The sequence below is a fragment of the Polyodon spathula genome, chromosome 12 (assembly GCF_017654505.1).
Source record: "Polyodon spathula isolate WHYD16114869_AA chromosome 12, ASM1765450v1, whole genome shotgun sequence".
NCBI lineage: Eukaryota > Metazoa > Chordata > Actinopteri > Acipenseriformes > Polyodontidae > Polyodon > Polyodon spathula.
In genome coordinates this window covers 2,488,051-2,507,447 of record NC_054545.1, presented here as the reverse complement: position 1 = coordinate 2,507,447, position 19,397 = coordinate 2,488,051, and the positions used below count along the sequence as shown (strand labels likewise).

Here is a 19,397-nt window from a genome sequence, read left to right as displayed (position 1 = left end):
CTGTTTATAACCATGCTCTTGCTCATGTCAGTATAGAAAGAACAGTTAAAGCCATCTGAATTATTTCAGGGGAAAAAAAAACTCCCAGGAATGTTTGACAACTGTAGACCATTATTCTAAAACAGTCTAGTCCTGTGTATACAAGCGTCCATGTGTTCTTAACGAAGGGGAATTCCCCTGTGCTGTGGTGTGTTCAATAACATCCAGATTATACAAGGGTTAGGAATGTTGCTGCAAACGTTTGGTAGTTTTGTGGTGCGTTCTGGTGGGAAGGGGGAGGGATTGATTAGGACCGCAGGACTGGGAAAGAACGCAGGCTATTGATTGTGTTTCTGTAAAGTGGGCTAATTAGACAAAGCCGTGTGTCCTCTCTTCTTCTTTCACTTTGTTTTTTTGCAGTCAATGCAATACTAAAAATCGATGACAGATGTTTCCACTCAGTCTTTTTCAACGTCGGCAACATTTTGAAGGCATGAAAAAAACTTCCAGTCTAAACGCTTGTCATTTATTTTTAGTATTTTGCAATTCAGCACTATTGATAACTGCTAGAAGTGGAGTAGTGTGTGTGTGGATGGTATTGCGAGTCCTACAGGGACACTATTAGGACTCCCATAGCAGAATGATCTCTTCCAGGCTCTACAGCAAGCGTGCACACACCTGGACATGGAGGAGAGACTGCATTCATTGTGCAGCGAATTCAAGAGACAACACAATCCAGTCAGTGCTGCTGTGGCCTGGCAGCTGATCCTCAGCACGGAAGGTGATTGATTGTAGGAAAGGGTTAAACAGAACTCCTCATGCTGTGGGTCTAGCAGCTCCACCCCAATTGAAAGGCTTCGGGTGTTTTCACAGCTGTCAGATCTGTCTGTGTGCAGGTATCAGAAGCACTCTCTCACTTTCTACATAGAAACCGAAACAAACATCATGCAGTCTGTTACAAGCAGGGTTAGATCAGACCAAATATATATATAGAGACAAGAAATGAAATGGTAGTGAGTATTAAAGCACATCGCCATACAGCGCATGGATCGAGAGTTCTCCTCTTGGACGCATTGTCCTGTCTGCCAATACTGTACCTGCGCGACTTGGAAATAACCCTTTCTGTGAAAGGGTCTGCAGTCAGGAGCTCTTAGAAGTTGATTCATATTGTGAAAGCCTCTAGCTGAATCCTTGTAGGAGTGCCTTTGGGTACAGGTGTGCAAAGAGATAATAAAGGTACATTTGTCTTCCTAAGCCTGCTTGGTGTTGTGTGGTTTGTTTGTTTGTCTCCCCAGGAAGTATGAAGAGTCAGATATTGGAGTGCCACTTGTGAGACGCTGTGGAATATATTGCTTGTATTTGAAAGTCACGTTACAAGGGTTTAAAAAAGTTCTAGTTGACAACAGCATGTACAGTTTGTGGTTCACTGTCATCATGCAGTAGTTCCAGCTGTTGGGCAGGGTGGGAAATGGCATTCTGGATGCAGAACACAGTGAGGAATCTGAAATCCACAATTCAGAAGATCAGTGTGTGGTTTCTGACCTCTCCATTCCAGCCTGGTAACCGCTAGCTTTTGCTGTCCGTTCTGCCTTGTCTTATAATTTGCTGGGGTCTGCCGGAGAGTGCATTTTCACTGTTCAAAATGAAACTTTAAGATTCAAAAAGGTACCTGGCTTTGTTTTTTTGTACTGCGTGTGCCACCTGTAAACGACTTGAGTTTTCAGTAAGTCCTTGAACATGTTTATATGTGTCAATATTAAACACTGATATGTAATCACATCAAAAAATTGTGGCAAAGCAGGGAAGATGACCTTTGAAATTAGCTAAATGAATTGGATACATGGATTCTACATGGTTTCTTTGGAACACATTTAATTGAGACTACATTTATATTTCAAAATGCATAAAGCACAAAATTCAGTGACTTACAACTCTCAGTAAATTCTTCTTAAATCAAATAATGCTTTGTATTTTTAATTGGTGAATTTGTCACAGACTTGTGTGTGTGTTCACAACAGCAGTGCAATCAATAAGAACAGGAATGTCCGCCCTTCGGGGTGCTTGTGCTTTGCAGGAGGAGCAAGTAGAGGACTGCAACAGTGACACCTAGTGGGCAAGATTAAAAGCTGAATATTAGGAACCCCAAGGGTTTAAGCGCTAGGTACTGTACGAGTGTGTGTGTATAATTACGCTGATATTCTTCAGAAGTAGATAAAATGCTTTGATTTTAAGAAAAGTCTAAAAGTAAGAAAGAGTTGTGTATATAATAAAAGTCAATGCAATGTACAGACTAAGATATAGCAGGTAAAGTCCACATGTGTGGTTGTGTGTTTTTGGGTGTCTGTGTGGGCAGACGGTAGGGTTTGCTGGGTCAAAACTGTCTCCACCAGGAACACATGTCTGACAAAACCTACCTTATGAGGACACAGGGCAAGTCTTTGTCATGTTTAAACAGATATTAAACAGCCATTAATATTGATTTAAATCAAACTAAAAGTGCGCAAATATATTGTTCTTTGTTGACTTTCACCCTGTGTGGAGTTTTGTTTGACTGGAGTTAGGCATAGTAAATAAAAATATAGTGAGAGTCAATGCAAAGTCTTCATAAACACTGTAAACAAACGTGTGTGTGCAGCTCACATGCCTGGGGGGGGGATTTTAATTCCCTGACTGTATTTGTTTCAGTGCAGCTGCTGTCCCAAGCTTAGCACAGGGTTTAAAGATTGATCTAAAGACATGGAAACCGCAGTCCTGTGGAGTGATCTGAAGAGCAGTGCTCCCGGCCGCAGAACAGACAGACCGACCACTGCATACCAGAGAAAGAGCTACAGATTCATTAAAAACACGTGCACTGAAACAGAACCTCTGTAATTACAACATTTGACCACTAGATGGCACCAAACCATATGTTACCGCCAAAAAATACAAATAAAACAGGATAGGAATAAAAGCTGATACTGTGTATATCTGGTTGGTGGGGAGGTCTAAATTTGACTGGCGCTCGTTGATCTGTTTGCTGGTTCCCAGTTCCCATAATTTACCAACCTGCTGTGCCGTTCACCTGGCAGGCCTGGGCTCAAATCCTGTTAGTTGCTTCCTTTATAAGAAATGAACCAATTATTTGAAAATAAAGTCAATGAAAAAGCAAGCTCTTCCATGGCAGTGAGATGGCACAGTGGGCTAATCCCCTAGCATGCTGTGCAGAAGACGGGGAGGGATGTTGCTACCTGAGAGAAGAGGGAGGACACAAACAGTACTTTTCTCCACAAGTCTCTTTTAAAAATGCTTGGTGTGTGCATTCAATAACCGAAGAATGATTGTATAGGACTGAAAAGAAATCCTTTGTATTGATTACACTACGATGGTTGAAATGTTATAGGCGACAGATTCAAGCTCAGGAATTCATTTTTTTGTTCATGTGCTGTTTTGCTGATAGCAGTAACATTTCTTATTCCCGTCTTTGTGTTTCCATTGCATTTAGTTTTTGATTTGAGAAGAATGCTAAGATATGCAGCGCGGAGCACAGGAAATGTAAAGCCTGTGTTTAGAAGTTCTCTGAGCATGCTGCAGGCAGCAGGCTCCTGAGGTTCAGTTGCACTTCCTCTTTGTGCCTTGTCTTGAAACCGCGAGGCAGATCCACTGACACAGGTGTGGGGAACATGCTGGCCAGCTTCCGGTGTGTGGGTGTATGCTTCTTACTGATTAGAAACGCACTTAAAAAGGGGTTATGATAGTGCATCTCAACACCTGGCTAGGGTCTTCCATTGAGACATAGAAACATCAACAATAATACCACATCAAGATTTGTATTTTTTTTTTTTTTTTTTTTTTTTAAAGGGGTCCTGGTAAAAGACTGCAATAACAACATCTCACCACCTGGGGGGGCACAATGTGCTCTGCAACAAGATATGCATGAAATAAAGGATAAAAACATGGATAGCAGCTGTGATATTCAGTTTTATTGCCCATGCACTAAGATAGGTTGGTGTGGAGTGAGTTGCACCCACACATCCTTGTTGTGATTGGCCAATTAATAAGCCAATCCCAGGTCAGGCTTTACACGCCTTCAGTTTTTTTTTGTCTTTCCCTTTCTCTCCCACTCACCAAGGCAGTGGAAAGAGGATTATGCATTTTAAAGAGTACTCTCTCTCTCTCTCTCTCTCTCTCTATCCTTTCTTCAGCCAGTGCTTCTGCATAGGACATTGGTCATTCACCATCACCATGGCAACACAAAGGAGAAATCCAGTTTTTCCTGGATGTACTGGTGCAGTATTGAAAAACAACAAACACAGGAAACAAACACAAATAAAGAGAGAGCAAATGCTATGTGTGGGTGTCGTGGTGTCTGTCTTCTCCACTCCTAAACGAATCTCTTTGCTGTAAACCTTGTCTGCTGGCTGCCCAGTAAAGACCGCTAAAGAGAGAGGCGTGTGTGTGTGTGTGTGGGGAGGTCCGTTTGTATGCAAAGTACAGTAACTGCCTATTCGTTCCTATTCATTTTTTTTTTTGTTTTATTTAGTTTTTTTAATCTTCTGTGGTTAGCCGACTTGAAGATTAAACCTCTTGATTATTCAGCTCAGCTCAGAGCAAAGGGGATCGGGGAGAGCTGGGATCTCTGCAGAAACAGAGACGGAGGGAAACCCCATCGAGAGCAAGCAGAGCTGCCTGTGTTTCGGGCTTCAAGGCTGGAACGAGAAGCAGGGAGCCTGTAGAGCGACAGAGCTGAGAGCGAAGAGAACAATAGAGAGAAAAAGAAAGGAGGACAAATAGCCGAGATCGTTTGCCTCTCCATAGAAGAGGCTGCAGAGGCTCCTGTGTGAGAAGACAACAGCTGAGCTAACCCGTAAGAAAAGAGGCTGTGTAGAGGCTATAGACGAGTCAAGTGCATGTGCAGAGGCAGGGTTAAACTGAGGCCAGGAGAGAGGCTGAGGCTGTAGTGTAGAGAGAGAGAGACAGGACTGGGGAGGTGGGGGAGGCAGGATACAGCACAGCTGAGCGGAGGAGGGGGGTGGGGGGGTGTGGTCTTGTGCCGTTTCCGCAGCATAACCACTGCTGACTGAATAAAGGGCAGGCTGGGTGGAGATTGATCTGAGCTCAGAGCTGTCTGCTTGCACAAGTTCTAAGAGCACCACTGCCCACTCCAGCACAGCCAGCGATCGAGCAGACAGCCAGTGTGAGCACGGGTGAGAGAGCAGGCACAGGACAGCAGCTAAGAAAAAGGTAAGGAATACATTTGAAGTGAACAGAGTGCAGCGCACATCTGCTAGTGCATCTGGTCGAGCCTTGTTCTAGACGATATTTGTTTCCACTTATTGTTTTTCTCGTGGTTGTGTCTGTTTGTATTTTTTATATCCCAGCAGCCTCCCTCTGTACACAATATAGAATATAGAATATAGAATCAAAGCCATACTGGTGGGGCTCACCTCTCTCTTCCAGTGTAGCTCTTGCAGTTTCTCGGTGTTGTACTGTACACATAATTGCTTGCTTGTCTTGTTCTGTTTTGTGGGTCTGTTGTACTGTTTTAAACTTGCAGCCATCTAGAATATAATCCGGAATGGAATTCTCACTGGTGTTGACCATATGGTATATCAGCCAATAGCAAACTGGTTACAGAAATGAATGCTTTTTATATTTGTGGTGGAAATCAGATCAGTTATTGTGTGTGTGTGTGTGTGTGCTCTGTCTCTCTCTCTCTCTCTCTCTGCATGTATCTCTCTGTCTCTCTCTCTGTGTGTGTGGTGAAGTAACAGCAGCTGCTAGTGGTATCTTGCATTGAGGGTAACGAATGGAAGAAGTGATAGAGGAATGGAAAAACCATCAGCAATCCCCTTTCTTTTTCTTTCTTCTATGTCGTTGTACAGTGTATTTGTAAGAGGCGTTGTAGTTCCTCATTTATTTGCAGCACATATCTGTATGTGGATTCATTTGAGAATTTCTTTTGTGTCATTCTGCTGTATTATCAAAATCCGGATCAAGGACAAATAAGCACAACGTTAACCGGAAAGCTCCTGCAGATTTGATGCACAGCACAGGGGTGAGCACAGCTCATTGCTCAGTGTTACTAATAAAGCAGAACCCAGTCCCAACACACAACACACAGCATGAACGACTGCAGGCTTGTGTTTCTGTGTGTGTTTATTAATTGAGCTGTGTGTGCCGGGGCGTGTGCAGTGTTGTTTCTGTGTGTTTATTAATTGAGCTGTGTGTGCCGGGGCGTGTGCAGCATTGTTTCTGTGTGTTTATTAATTGAGCTGTGTGTGCCGGGGCGTGTGCAGCGTTGTTTCTGTGTGTTTATTAATTGAGCTGTGTGTGCCGGGGCGTGTGCAGTGTTGTTTCTGTGTGTGTGTTTATTAATTGAGCTGTGTGTCCTGGGGCGTGTGCAGCGTTGTTTCTGTGTGTTTATTAATTGAGCTGTGTGTCCTGGGGCGTGTGCAGCGTTGTTTCTGTGTGTTTATTAATTGAGCTGTGTGTGCTGGGGCGTGTGCAGCGTTGTTTCTGTGTGTTTATTAATTGAGCTGTGTGTCCCGGGGCGTGTGCAGCGTTGTTTCTGTGTGTGTGTTTATTAATTGAGCTGTGTGTGCCGGGGCGTGTGCAGTGTTGTTTCTGTGTGTTTATTAATTGAGCTGTGTGTGCCGGGGCGTGTGCAGTGTTGTTTCTGTGTGTGTGTTTATTAATTGAGCTGTGTGTCCTGGGGCGTGTGCAGCGTTGTTTCTGTGTGTTTATTAATTGAGCTGTGTGTGCTGGGGCGTGTGCAGCGTTGTTTCTGTGTGTTTATTAATTGAGCTGTGTGTGCCGGGGCGTGTGCAGCGTTGTTTCTGTGTGTTTATTAATTGAGCTGTGTGTCCCGGGGCGTGTGCAGTGTTGTTTCTGTGTGTTTATTAATTGAGCTGTGTGTCCTGGGGCGTGTGCAGCGTTGTTTCTGTGTGTTTATTAATTGAGCTGTGTGTCCTGGGGCGTGTGCAGCGTTGTTTCTGTGTGTTTATTAATTGAGCTGTGTGTCCCGGGGCGTGTGCAGTGTTGTTTCTGTGTGTTTATTAATTGAGCTGTGTGTCCGGGGCGTGTGCAGTGTTGTTTCTGTGTGTTTATTAATTGAGCTGTGTGTCCTGGGGCGTGTGCAGCGTTGTTTCTGTGTGTTTATTAATTGAGCTGTGTGCTGCGGGGCGTGTGCAGTGTTGTTTCTGTGTGTTTATTAATTGAGCTGTGTGTGCTGGGGCGTGTGCAGTGTTGTTTCTGTGTGTTTATTAATTGAGCTGTGTGTCCCGGGGCGTGTGCAGCGTTGTTTCTGTGTGTGTGTTTATTAATTGAGCTGTGTGTGCCGGGGCGTGTGCAGTGTTGTTTCTGTGTGTTTATTAATTGAGCTGTGTGTGCCGGGGCGTGTGCAGCGTTGTTTCTGTGTGTGTGTTTATTAATTGAGCTGTGTGTGCCGGGGCGTGTGCAGCGTTGTTTCTGTGTGTTTATTAATTGAGCTGTGTGTGCCGGGGCGTGTGCAGCGTTGTTTCTGTGTGTTTATTAATTGAGCTGTGTGTGCTGGGGCGTGTGCAGTGTTGTTTCTGTGTGTTTATTAATTGAGCTGTGTGTGCCGGGGCGTGTGCAGTGTTGTTTCTGTGTGTTTATTAATTGAGCTGTGTGTCCCGGGGCGTGTGCAGCGTTGTTTCTGTGTGTGTGTTTATTAATTGAGCTGTGTGTGCCGGGGCGTGTGCAGTGTTGTTTCTGTGTGTTTATTAATTGAGCTGTGTGTGCCGGGGCGTGTGCAGCGTTGTTTCTGTGTGTTTATTAATTGAGCTGTGTGTGCTGGGGCGTGTGCAGTGCTGTTTCTGTGTGTTTATTAATTGAGCTGTGTGTGCCGGGGCGTGTGCAGCGTTGTTTCAGTAAAGAAAGGTTATTTCTTGCATAGGTATTTGTGGTTTGTCTGCTTATGTGAAGTCCCTGTGTGCATGCTTGTGCAGCTAATGGTGACGTGATGAGAGAACACAGGGAGTACATGTGGCTCGGTGTTATCCCAGAGGGAGCACAGAAGCTGAAACACATCACCACCCTTCCCACACCACACCATGTCCATTGTCAACACAGTGGCACTGCTGGGGCAGAGCAATGGTTCTGTACATGGGCTGCTTTATTGGAATAAGCCATTGGTATCACACTGACAACTGACCTGGTATCATTTCAGAAGAACTGTGCAAATGTGTTTCCCTGGCTGGTAATGCTGTAGTCTGCTAACGTTTCAGGGGATGATTGCAATCAGGAAATGTCCACTTAGTGTAAGGCTGCTGGAGTGTTTCAATGTAGTTTTTGTCTCAAGCGTGCAGCACTAAGAGCTGTGTGCACTTTGCTCAGAATGGCTGTGCATTTCTGCATAACACAAAAACCACACAGTGCTTTTCGAAACCAATTTTCAGTTCTCATTTTGCAAAGCTTTAAAAACCTGCCTTGGTTTTCTGCTCAGGTGCTGGAATGAATGTCACGAGTTGCTGGGAGCTCAGGGCTGGGTTGGGGGTTGCTGGGAGCTCAGGTCCAGATTGTTGTAGGGCTGGGTTGGGGGTTGCTGGGAGCTCATGTCCAGATTGTTGCAGGGCTGGGTTGGGGGTTGCTGGGAGCTCAGGTCCAGATTGTTGCAGGGCTGGGTTGGGGGTTGCTGGGAGCTCAGGTCCAGATTGTTGCAGGGCTGGGTTGGGGGTTGCTGGGAGCTCAGGTCCAGATTGTTGCAGGGCTGGGTTGGGGGTTGCTGGGAGCTCAGGTCCAGATTGTTGCAGGGCTGGGTTGGGGGTTGCTGGGAGCTCAGGTCCAGATTGTTGCAGGGCTGGGTTGGGGGTTGTTGGGAAGCACTGTGGACCTGGATGTGAGGCTGCCACAGGCTGGGTCCATCTATAATCCTAGTCATAATATCTTCACTCTGTCAACACTTAGCGATCACAGAGGAAGTCAGGACGCAATCTCCAGGGCAGGGTAACGTAGCATTGTGTGACGTGGGATTGGGTATTCTTTGTTAGTAGTTCATGTATAATATTTGAAGCGTGTTTGGGTAGTTCATGTATAATATTTGAAGCGCATTTGGGTAGTTTTGATTGCTCACTGTTTGTACTCATTCGTAAAGAGTGGTGTTGTCTGGGTGTTAGTAACACTGGAGTAACTCTGTGAATACCAGCGCAGCAACACTTACCATCCCAGAACACATGCCTACTAGTGACGTGCACAAACCTGAAACCTCCATCCTGAAACATACCAAAATGGGGGGGGGGGGGGTCTGCTTTTTAAATAAATGAATAAGGACAGTCATGTCCTTTCAAACAATGTTTTGCTTTGATCTGTCTGTCTGTCTGTCCACCCGTCCGTTTGTCCTGTCCATGGTTGTTTAATAATGTCAATGTAACTTAAACAGCTGCTTCTGCTTGTCGGTAGTCTGCAGGGCAACGTTTTCTTTATCTCAAGTGGGCAGCCTGATTAAACTTTTTAAATAAATGAATAAGAACCCCCCCCAGCTCCCCCCATACTGCTGTGCCGGTAATTAAAGAGGGAGAGCACACCCTGCCATCTGTCCAGAACTCAGGGAATTATAATTGAGTTAGCCCCTCCAGCTCCAGCTGAACCACTGAGACGCTCCGGGACCCCAACCTGCTTCCGATTCCTCCCCCCGGAAACAGCGCTGTGGGACCCTGAGCCCTCGGAGCTAGCAGTGGATCAGCACCCCACCTGGTATTCTCTGCACATCACTCGTCTGTTCTATCTGAAACCATGTGCAATGAAAAACTTCCTTTTAATGACGCGAGACATTGCTTTCGTAACCTGGGTACCCAGACCAGAGCCTCGCTGGAATGAGTTAGACCCCCTCACTTGCGCAGTGGACCCCAGTCTGAGGAAGCTGAGAACCACTGGACTGACAGCGCAGTCTACTAGGTTTTTTTACCCCAGAGAGAAGCGCTTCAAAGGCATGGTATGTGACGGAGGCTTTGTTACTGTACAGTAGTTGTGAGGTCTCGTGACAGTGCGGAGAGGTCTGTGTTTGTCTCAGCATTGCGGAGGGTTGCAGTGACTCTGTAGCCAACAGCAGGTGTAGGGTTGCGGAGATGCCAGTGAATCCCAAAGTGTCTATTGAGTCTGTGGCTGTAATGGTCCATTGTGTGCAAACTCAGCAAGAAACCGCTCACTTCTCTGCTAATCCCCATTGTTCACAACTCCAGGACGTTTCCCAACAGCGCAGAAAAGAAAGAGGCTGTTCTTCCTCTTCTCTAGGCTTCGTTGTGCTGGGGCTGCTCGTGTATTTGACTGTGCTACGGGTCTCAAATTAATTGCTGTCCACAATGTCTTGTTTAGCATAATCCATATTAATATAAATGTGTTCACATGTTTCCATGAATAAATGCATGAATTGGAAACAAGCCCATGACATCCGAACCCCAACCCGGACCGATATGTTCTTACTGATTATTTATTTATTTATTTTTTGTAATAATTGTTTGTAAAACAGACACATTGAATCAGATTTATAATCTACTGAAACTCCCTACAGAGTCCTGTAGTGAACAGCTAAGCGGTGTGAGGATGGACAGTGGTACTGCCTCTGCCTGGTAGTGATTAGCACTGGCACTGGCTCTGTGGTGTAGGACAGAATCATCATGCCTTAATGCCATAATAGAAGCACAATAACACTTTGAGAAAAATGAACTTGCATTGCTTCAGCTCAATAGTATCTGGAAAAAAACAAGACACATACACACACACACACACACACACACACACACACACACACACAACACAGAGGTAGCTCCATCAGACGCCTAATGTCGGACGGATGTAGAGAGGGCTCTGACATCGTTCACATAGATGCATTTGTACTAAACACAAATTTTAACGTTCTCTCGTCGTGAGCTGGTGACTCACGTCCACACACGACAAATTGTAAGCTGTCACCAATTGTCGAACCAAGTCTCCTGGACTGCCTGTCTCTCTGTCTGTCTGCCTGCCTGCCTGTCTGTCTGTCTGCTCTCTATTTTGATTGTCCTAACCTCACTGTGTTTCTGTTGAGTTCGGCTATTTGGTGTGACATATTGCTGTCTTCCAAGAGACCTTCGGAGACGCTACAACAGCCATGCAGGTTCTCTTTGTGGGAAAACTATAAGAAGTGTGTTTGTCGGTGTTCATCTGTTTTAGTGGTGGCGATTCGCCTTTCCCTGTGAGAATTGGGTGTGGATGAGTGCACTGCAGAATGTTTTTGTGTTTATGAGGGGTTGCATACTCAAACGGTGTGTGGGAAGAGAGGAGGCTACAAACAAACAAACAAACAGTAAACAGTAAGACTCCTGGCAAAATGAAAGTTTCACCAGGATTAGGAGCTGTCAGAATAACAACAGTTCACAAAACAACGGCAGCAACCCAAGCAATTTCCACACCGAGATTCCTGATTCTGTTCCCGGTGGGGCCGGCCGGGAGGATGGATTCATTCACACCCTCAATTCAATCTGAAGCTGAGAAGTAAATCATTACAGGATGTGAAATGAGGCAGTGAGTGTGTGAGTGTGTGCCTGTGTGTGAGAGTGTCTGAGAACACTTCTGCAGGACAAGTCTGCACTGGCCATCTCTCTCTCTCTCTCTCTCTCTCTCTCTCTCTCTCTCTCTCTCTCTCTCTCTCTCTCTCTCTCTCTCTCTCTCTCTCTCTCTCTCTCTCTCTCTCTCTCTCTCTCTCTCTCTCTCTCTCTCTCTCTCTCTCTCTCTCTCTCCCTCTCTCCCTCTCTCTCTCTCTCGTATTAACCCATGTGCACAGTGGATAGTGAAATACAGAGGAGAGCTCAAGCCTTGTATTTGATGTGGTTATTGAAGTGAAGGGTTTAAAGCTCCAGACAGGAGTCATGCATACATCAGGTTAGTAAACCGGACCTATTAGATAATAGTCCTTCCAGTCTCACACATGTTGAATGAACACCACAGCCTGAGTCCCAGAGTGGCAGTGTGAGTTTTGCACGGTATTTTTGCAGTTTTACCTTGCTTTTCCCATGATTATACTCTGCATTTAGCACGGTCTCTCCTGGTTTGCCATGCCAATTGGGCTGCAGTTATCAGGGGAGTCTGGAAGGCAGATGTGATAGATTGCAAATGCAAGCCCTGCTTAGCTGCTGCTTCCACCACAACTGAATTAGCCTGAAAACAGCTAATCTTCTTAAAAGGAAACAAAAACTGATGACATGCAAAAATAAACAGAGATGTGATTTAACTTGGAATTACAGTTTCTTCTTCTTCTGGGTTTATTTAGTTGTTGTTTTGCAGCATTGGCAGATTCTGTTTCCTGTTTAGAATAAGCGCCCTAGAGAGCGAAAAACCCAAACCTAAACAATAAACTAGATTTGGGAGCAGTAACAGGTTTTCATCATCATATTGGGTGTTTCTTTTTTAAGATAACGTTAATAATTCAGGCTGTGTCCCAACACTCAAACTTAACGCATGCCAGTATTGCAAAGATGCAATGATGTCACAATGTCACGATGCAATGATGCAGTGATGCAATGATGTAGAGATGCCAGTATCAGAGTGAACGGGTGCTGCTCTCTGTCTGTACGCCTCCTATATATATATACAGTAGGTCCCGCTGGTCAGCCCGCAGGCGCAGTGTGATCAGTAAATACACACCAGAGAAAGTGGAAGAGCAGGGTGTCAATCAAGAGAAGCTCCGAGCTAGAGGGTGCAAAGTTCAGCCTGGGCTGCATCGTGTGCTAAAAAAACAGTGCACTCCAGAACTCTGTACTGGCACTGCGGTTCATTCTCAACAGAGCAGGGCTGCACTTCAGCAGCAGCAAGTACACTTCATTCTGTCATTCACTTCAGCTTTATTTCATCAAGAATAGCCAGGATAACATTACAATCTGTGAATATCTCTTCATGGGCATAAGATTCAGGGTACGAAATGGCCCATCTGTCCCATTTTATTGTTGATCGCAGTAAGGATGCTTCATGCAGGATGCTTCTTTACGTTTGGGTAACGGTGTGTTTATCTCCTCCAGCCTGTAAGATTCATGCAGGCCCCTGACTCCTATGATAAACATACAGGAAATGGTTCATCTTTCCGCAGGATTGCTATAGGATTCCTGCTGTTTGTGTTTTCCACAATAGTCTCACCCCTAATGCTTTGCACGCTCTGAGCTGGGCTTGCCTGTGTCTCGTCATTGCGCTGTGCTCATTAACCCAGAGATGGGGCAGGGGCCATGGCTTGGCCAGCAGGGTCATTCTGAGTGCTTCTGAAACTGAGGCGAAATGAACCTCTACATCTGTACATAAATGGATGGACCTATTTCATGATGTCTGTATAACCCTATTTCATGATGTCTGTATAATCCTATGTCGTGATGTCTGTATAATCCTATTTCTGTCTGTATAATCCTATTTCATGATGTCTGTATAATCCTATTTCGTGATGTCTGTATAATCCTATTTCGTGATGTCTGTATAATCCTATTTCGTGATGTCTGTATAATCCTATTTCGTGATGTCTGTATAATCCTATTTCATGATGTCTGTATAATCCTATTTCGTGATGTCTGTATAATCCTATGTCGTGATGTCTGTATAATCCTATTTCATGATGTCTGTATAATCCTATTTCGTGATGTCTGTATAATCCTATTTCGATGTCTGTATAATCCTATTTCATGATGTCTGTATAATCCTATTTCGTGATGTCTGTATAATCCTATGTCGTGATGTCTGTATAATCCTATTTCGTGATGTCTGTATAATCCTATGTCGTGATGTCTGTATAATCCTATTTCGTGATGTCTGTATAATCCTATTTCGTGATGTCTGTATAATCCTATGTCGTGATGTCTGTATAATCCTATGTCGTGATGTCTGTATAATCCTATGTCGTGATGTCTGTATAATCCTATTTCGTGATGTCTGTATAATCCTATTTCATGATGTCTGTATAATCCTATTTCATGATGTCTGTATAATCCTATGTCGTGATGTCTGTATAATCCTATTTCGTGATGTCTGTATAATCCTATGTCGTGATGTCTGTATAATCCTATGTCGTGATGTCTGTATAATCCTATTTCGTGATGTCTGTATAATCCTATGTCACGATGTCTGTATAATCCTATTTCGTGATGTCTGTATAATCCTATGTCACGATGTCTGTATGAGGTGCTGCAGTTTGTTTGCAGTTTGGTTCTGGATAGCGAGCTATGTCAGTTGTGCTGGAAGATGTTTAAAACAGCTATGGCCTGCCTTTGTTAGGACATAAAAGCAGAAAAAAACATGTGGGTAGATAATCAGATGGAAAACAGGAGCATTGTTTGGTGTGAGGAAGCGAGGTGAATCTAATCAGTCCTGACAGGGGAGCCATCCTGACTCCCGCTAACAGGCATATCACTGGCTGCCCTCAGCCCAACTCAGCAGGACCCCAACAGAAGCCAGCGGGGCCGAATTGAAAGTGCGAGACAGGCAGGCAGGCAGGCAGGGCAGAGGCACACCCAGGGGTCTTTGTGTTGTGCCCCCCCCCCCCCACGGAGATGCTGTCTTGGTGTGAGCCAGCCCAGCGGAGCCCACTCTGATAACTCTCGGCGGGCAGGCAGGCAGGCAGGGGGTTTGAGGGAACAGGCTAGCATGTTAATATTCAAACAGATGGCAGGGTCTGATCTCTGCAAAGAGCGCTGTTTGGGAGGAAGTGTCCCATGGGTGCAAGAACAGGAATACCTGTCAATGAATTTTCATAAGTATTACTACCCCCTTTAACAAGTCTACCACAGTAAAAACATTGTGTCATTTTTTGCCATGGTCAGCGTTTGTAAGGGACATATTACACCTTATACTGTCTCATATTTTGAGGTTCTGTGTTTTTTTTCTCCCCCACTTCCAGGACCCCCCCTCAAACCGGGAGGGGTGTCTCAGGGTTCTGTTGTCCTGGTTGAGTACTGACATCATCAACGGACTGACTCCCCTGCTGTGAGCAGCTGGCTAACTGCAGACTTTACAGCTCCTGTTTTAATTATCTGCAGTCTCCTCTGCAGTAATGCTGTATAAAAGCTTGCCTGCTCTGTTCATCAGCCCCCTTGCATCTCTGCGCTTGACTGTCTCCCAGGACCTCTCACCCAGCAGGGTACAGTGCCCGCTGTACAACTGAAACGTTTTAGGTGTTCAGCGGGGGCAAGCCAAACTAATACAAACTGTATCAAAATGTTGAAATTAACTAAATAAATCAGGCTGCAGAACACAATCTGAGTTCAAGTCTCTCAAGGATATTTTTATTGTCTAGCAGGCCTGTATCAGACTCAGAGCTCTAACAGTGCCCTCTAGTGGTGACTCACAACAATGGCATCCAGTCTGTTGTAGTGCGTGGAAAAAAAGGTCACAGCTTTTTGAATGGTTACAAAACCCCCCAATATCTTACAGTATAGCATTAGCATATAATTACTTATGCATTTAAACTTGAATGGACCCTTTCATTTTAACCACTTGATGGTATCTATGAAGTGGTATTTATGATTTGTTTATTGTACGCTAGCAGATGAACTGATAATGTGTTGATGTTATTTTGTTAAAACAAAAAAGTATTGATATTAAAAAAAGAAAATTAAACAGAACCTTACATCCCTAGTTTATAATGTTGCTCTCTCCCCTCCCCTCCTCTCCTCTCCTCTCCTCTTCTCTCCTCCTCTCCGCTCCCCTCTCCCCTCCCCCCTCCTCCCTCTCCTCTCCCCACTCCTCCTCTTCTCTCGTCCCCTCCCCTCTCTCCTCCTGTCTCCCCCTCTCCTCCTCTCCCTCCCCCTCTCTCCTCCCCTCCTCTCCAGGTTTGGTGAGGACGCTGAACTAGCATCTCAATGGCCAGTAACAACACTGCCAGCATCGCACAGGCCCGCAAACTGGTGGAGCAGCTCAAGATGGAGGCCAACATTGACAGGATAAAGGTGAGGGGAGGGGCAGCCTTCTCTTGAACTGAACAAAACCAGCACAGCCTCCTCCACCCCCCTTCCTCTGCTCTCTCAGTCGCTCTTGCAGGTTGGATACAGATCTTAAGCTCAAAGAAGCGTGCAGCTGCATTGCTTGTAGAGATAAAACCGATTCTGTCACTCTGCTCTGTGCATAGTTTTCCCCAGTGCTTTTGTTCTACAGGCTGATGTAGTGTCTTGACTCGTAACTGCTTCTGAATTAAAGAACAGCGCCCTCTCGTGTTCACTCACCGGCACTCTGGCATCCACTCTGCATCCCAATGCGATTTCAACCTTCCCTTCCCTTTACTGCAGTGTTTCAGGATTACTCGGCACTGTGTCACACAGGGAGACATATTCATTGCTCTCTATACCTCTTTATAGTTGTCTCTATCTAGCATTGAGCATGCTTGGATAATCCGTGCTGTAAATCTGAACTTCATGACTCAAGAACAATGATGCAAGCCTTTCTACACTATAATCCGTATTCCAGGGGTGTCCAATCCCGGTCCTGGAGGGTCATGACTCCACTCCAGGTTTAACAGGTACAATGAGATAATTAACTACTTCAGGGTCTGGATGGAGGTTTAATTGGTTATTTTAAACAATTTAGACCAGGGTTGGAACAAAGACCAGGACTGGAAGGTCCAACTTTGGCTACCCCTTCTAAACTATACCAAGTTAAAAGGTGGACAAGTCTTGTGATTTTACTTACTTTTTACTAATCAAAAATGTCTGAGCAGCTCCTAAACTGTAACCCAATTGTTAACCAATGAAACCTCCATCCAGACCCTGACGTATCTCATTGTACCTGTTAAACCTGGAGTGGAGTCATGAGCCTCCAGGACCGGGATTGGACACCCCTGTCATAAAGTGCACAGCAGTAGCGCATGGTCAGTGTCGGGGTTTGTGTTTCAGGTGTCTAAAGCAGCGGCTGATCTGATGTCGTACTGCGAGGCTCATGCCAAGGAGGACCCGCTGCTGTCACCCGTCCCAGCCTCCGAAAACCCCTTCAGAGAGAAGAAGTTCTTCTGTGCCATCCTGTGAGCCCCGCAGGAGCCTGGCAGGGGAGGAGTCGCCGGGCGCTGGCCTCTCTGAACACACACACTTGTACAGCCCATGGTGTGACAGAGGCGCCTTTCCCAGTCCACGTGCGCAGTAACAAAAAATCAATTTTAAAAAAAGAAGTCTGGAGGCTGCAGAGGTGTGCATGTTTTATAGACAGGCTTCTGCTGATGAAGATCCAAACTCAAGATCGGCAGAGCACGAGGGAAAGCAGCCCGACACTGACTGACACATAGAGATGTAAAAACAAACCATTCTGTGGTTCTTTTCAAAAGGCTATTTTCTGTTTGATTGCTTAATGAAGATTAGTGCTTGGAGGCTGTATGGACCGGTATCATTATTCTGTACGGTTTTTGTTTCTTTCTTTAGTTAAATGGTAAATTCACGAGATAGTCGCTTTCCAAGGTAATTATTGATTATTCAGTTCTGTGCACTTTTTTTGTGATTTTGTTTTTCATTAGGTTAGCTAAATGCCTTTTAGGAAAAAAAAATGTAAAAACGTTTTGAAGGCTTGATAAATTAATGGTGTTTACCGTAACGTATTTTAACAGAAGAAATGCAATGCAGTGTGAATTTGTTTTCTAACGATACTAATTGCTCTTTTTAACCTTTGTATATGATAGCTAGGGAGTGAACCCTGTGTCGTGTTCAGTGTTATGAATGTGGTGATGATCATCATGATGATGAAGAATACAGTAATATTGCATGGAAATGGGCAAAGCTGACAAATGTACCCTTTTCAAATTGTATTAGTTTTTATTTATTTTTATTCTCATAGTTCAACCCAAGCAGACAGATCAGGAAAATCATTCATTTTCTTTTCTGCTGCAAAAACTTAACCAAATACCCATCTGGGCAGAGACTCAGACTAGCCAGCCAGACTCAAACCATCCAGCCAGACTCAGACTAGCCAGCCAGACTCAGACTAGCCAGCCAGACTCAGACTAGCCAGCAAGACTCAGACTAGCCAGCCAGACTCAGACTAGCCAACCAGACTCAGACTAGCCAGCCTCAAACCATCCAGCCAGACTCAGACTAGCCAGCCAGACTCAGACTAGCCAACCAGACTCAGACTAGCCAGCAAGACTCAGACTAGCCAGCCAGACTCAAACCATCCAGCCAGACTCAAACCATCCAGCCAGACTCAAACCATCCAGCCAGACTCAGACTAGCCAGCAAGACTCAGACTAGCCAGCAAGACTCAGACTAGCCAGCCAGACTCAGACTAGCCAGCCATTCTCTTTTTATTTAAAATGTAAATTGTCCCGTAACAAACAACAACTACAGCCGCATTTCAGCGAATAGCTTCAACCAGTGGAGTTCAGCCCATGCTGCAGAGAACATCTTCTTAATGCCATTTCGAAACTGCAGTTTCAGGTGAAAGGACAACCAACCCAACCCCAACAACCCAACGAACCAATCGACCAGTCGCCTAGAATCATAGAACCCAACCCCAACCCAACTTTTTTCCCAATGAAGCAATCCACCAGTAACCTAGAATCACAGACCACTACCCCAACCCCAACCGCAACCCCAACCCTACCCCAACCCTAACCCGAATGCTACCCCAACCCAAACCCCAACCCAACCCCAAACCCAAACCCAAACCCAACCCAACCCCAAACCCAACCCCAACCCTACCCTAACCCAACCCCAACCCCAACCCCAACCCAAGCAGCCCCTCGGTCACCCAGGCTTCACTTTTCATGCCACTAATTAAATGCCCTAATTTTCTTTCACTCAAGTTGTGGGGTTTTGTCCTGAACTGTTGGCAGGTCTGATTGCAGTGTTGCTGAGTGTGTATTGTGTTAGCAGCTAGAGCAAGTGCACTGCTGTGCCAGTGACGACCCTCCTGCACTGCTCGCCACACATTGGAATCTGTTGTTGGGGTGTTTCGGTTTGGGGGGGACTTTAATCCAGCTTTCCATTGGAGTCTTTGAATGATGCTTACATGATGTTCAGAACGCCACACCATGTGAACAATGTACTGGGTTTAAATCCACTTTTGCATCTGTTTAAAAAAATAAAAATAAAAAACACACTGATGTCCAAGATGTTTCTTTTTGTATTATAATCAGCGTTGATCGAAAATGATTCATGACAAGGTGATCTGAAGCTGAGCTGAGGCTGTGTGGAGGGTAGAGAACTAATGAATGAATAATGCAGCTATGCATGTGTTACAAAGGATGCTACACAGCAGTGTGCACCTTTACACCTCCACATGTGTCATTTATATCCTTTACACACCTACCTGCATGAAAATGTCAGGGTGGGAGGAGCTCAGTAAATCAGTGATATTGTGGTTTGGTTTCATATACACGACAAATCAAAACATCAGAAGCAACAGCGTGATCTCATAAACGTGCACCCTACAGACAAGCGTGCCACTAGTAATGTGCCATTCAAATTGCATTCTTCCTGAGAAATAATCTTCAACAGATT

General features: G+C 45.1%; 1 protein-coding gene across 1 annotated transcript; it reads left to right on the top strand.

The window, feature by feature from the left end:
* Positions 1 to 5,022: 5,022 nt before the first annotated feature.
* LOC121324695 (guanine nucleotide-binding protein G(I)/G(S)/G(O) subunit gamma-2) lies at positions 5,023 to 17,648 on the top strand. Its single transcript, XM_041266814.1, has 3 exons — positions 5,023 to 5,199; positions 15,753 to 15,869; positions 16,809 to 17,648. Exons 2-3 carry the CDS (start codon positions 15,783 to 15,785, stop codon positions 16,935 to 16,937), a joined length of 216 nt encoding a protein of 71 aa, XP_041122748.1. The 5' UTR covers positions 5,023 to 5,199; positions 15,753 to 15,782; the 3' UTR covers positions 16,938 to 17,648.
* The last annotated feature ends 1,749 nt before the right edge of the window (positions 17,649 to 19,397 follow it).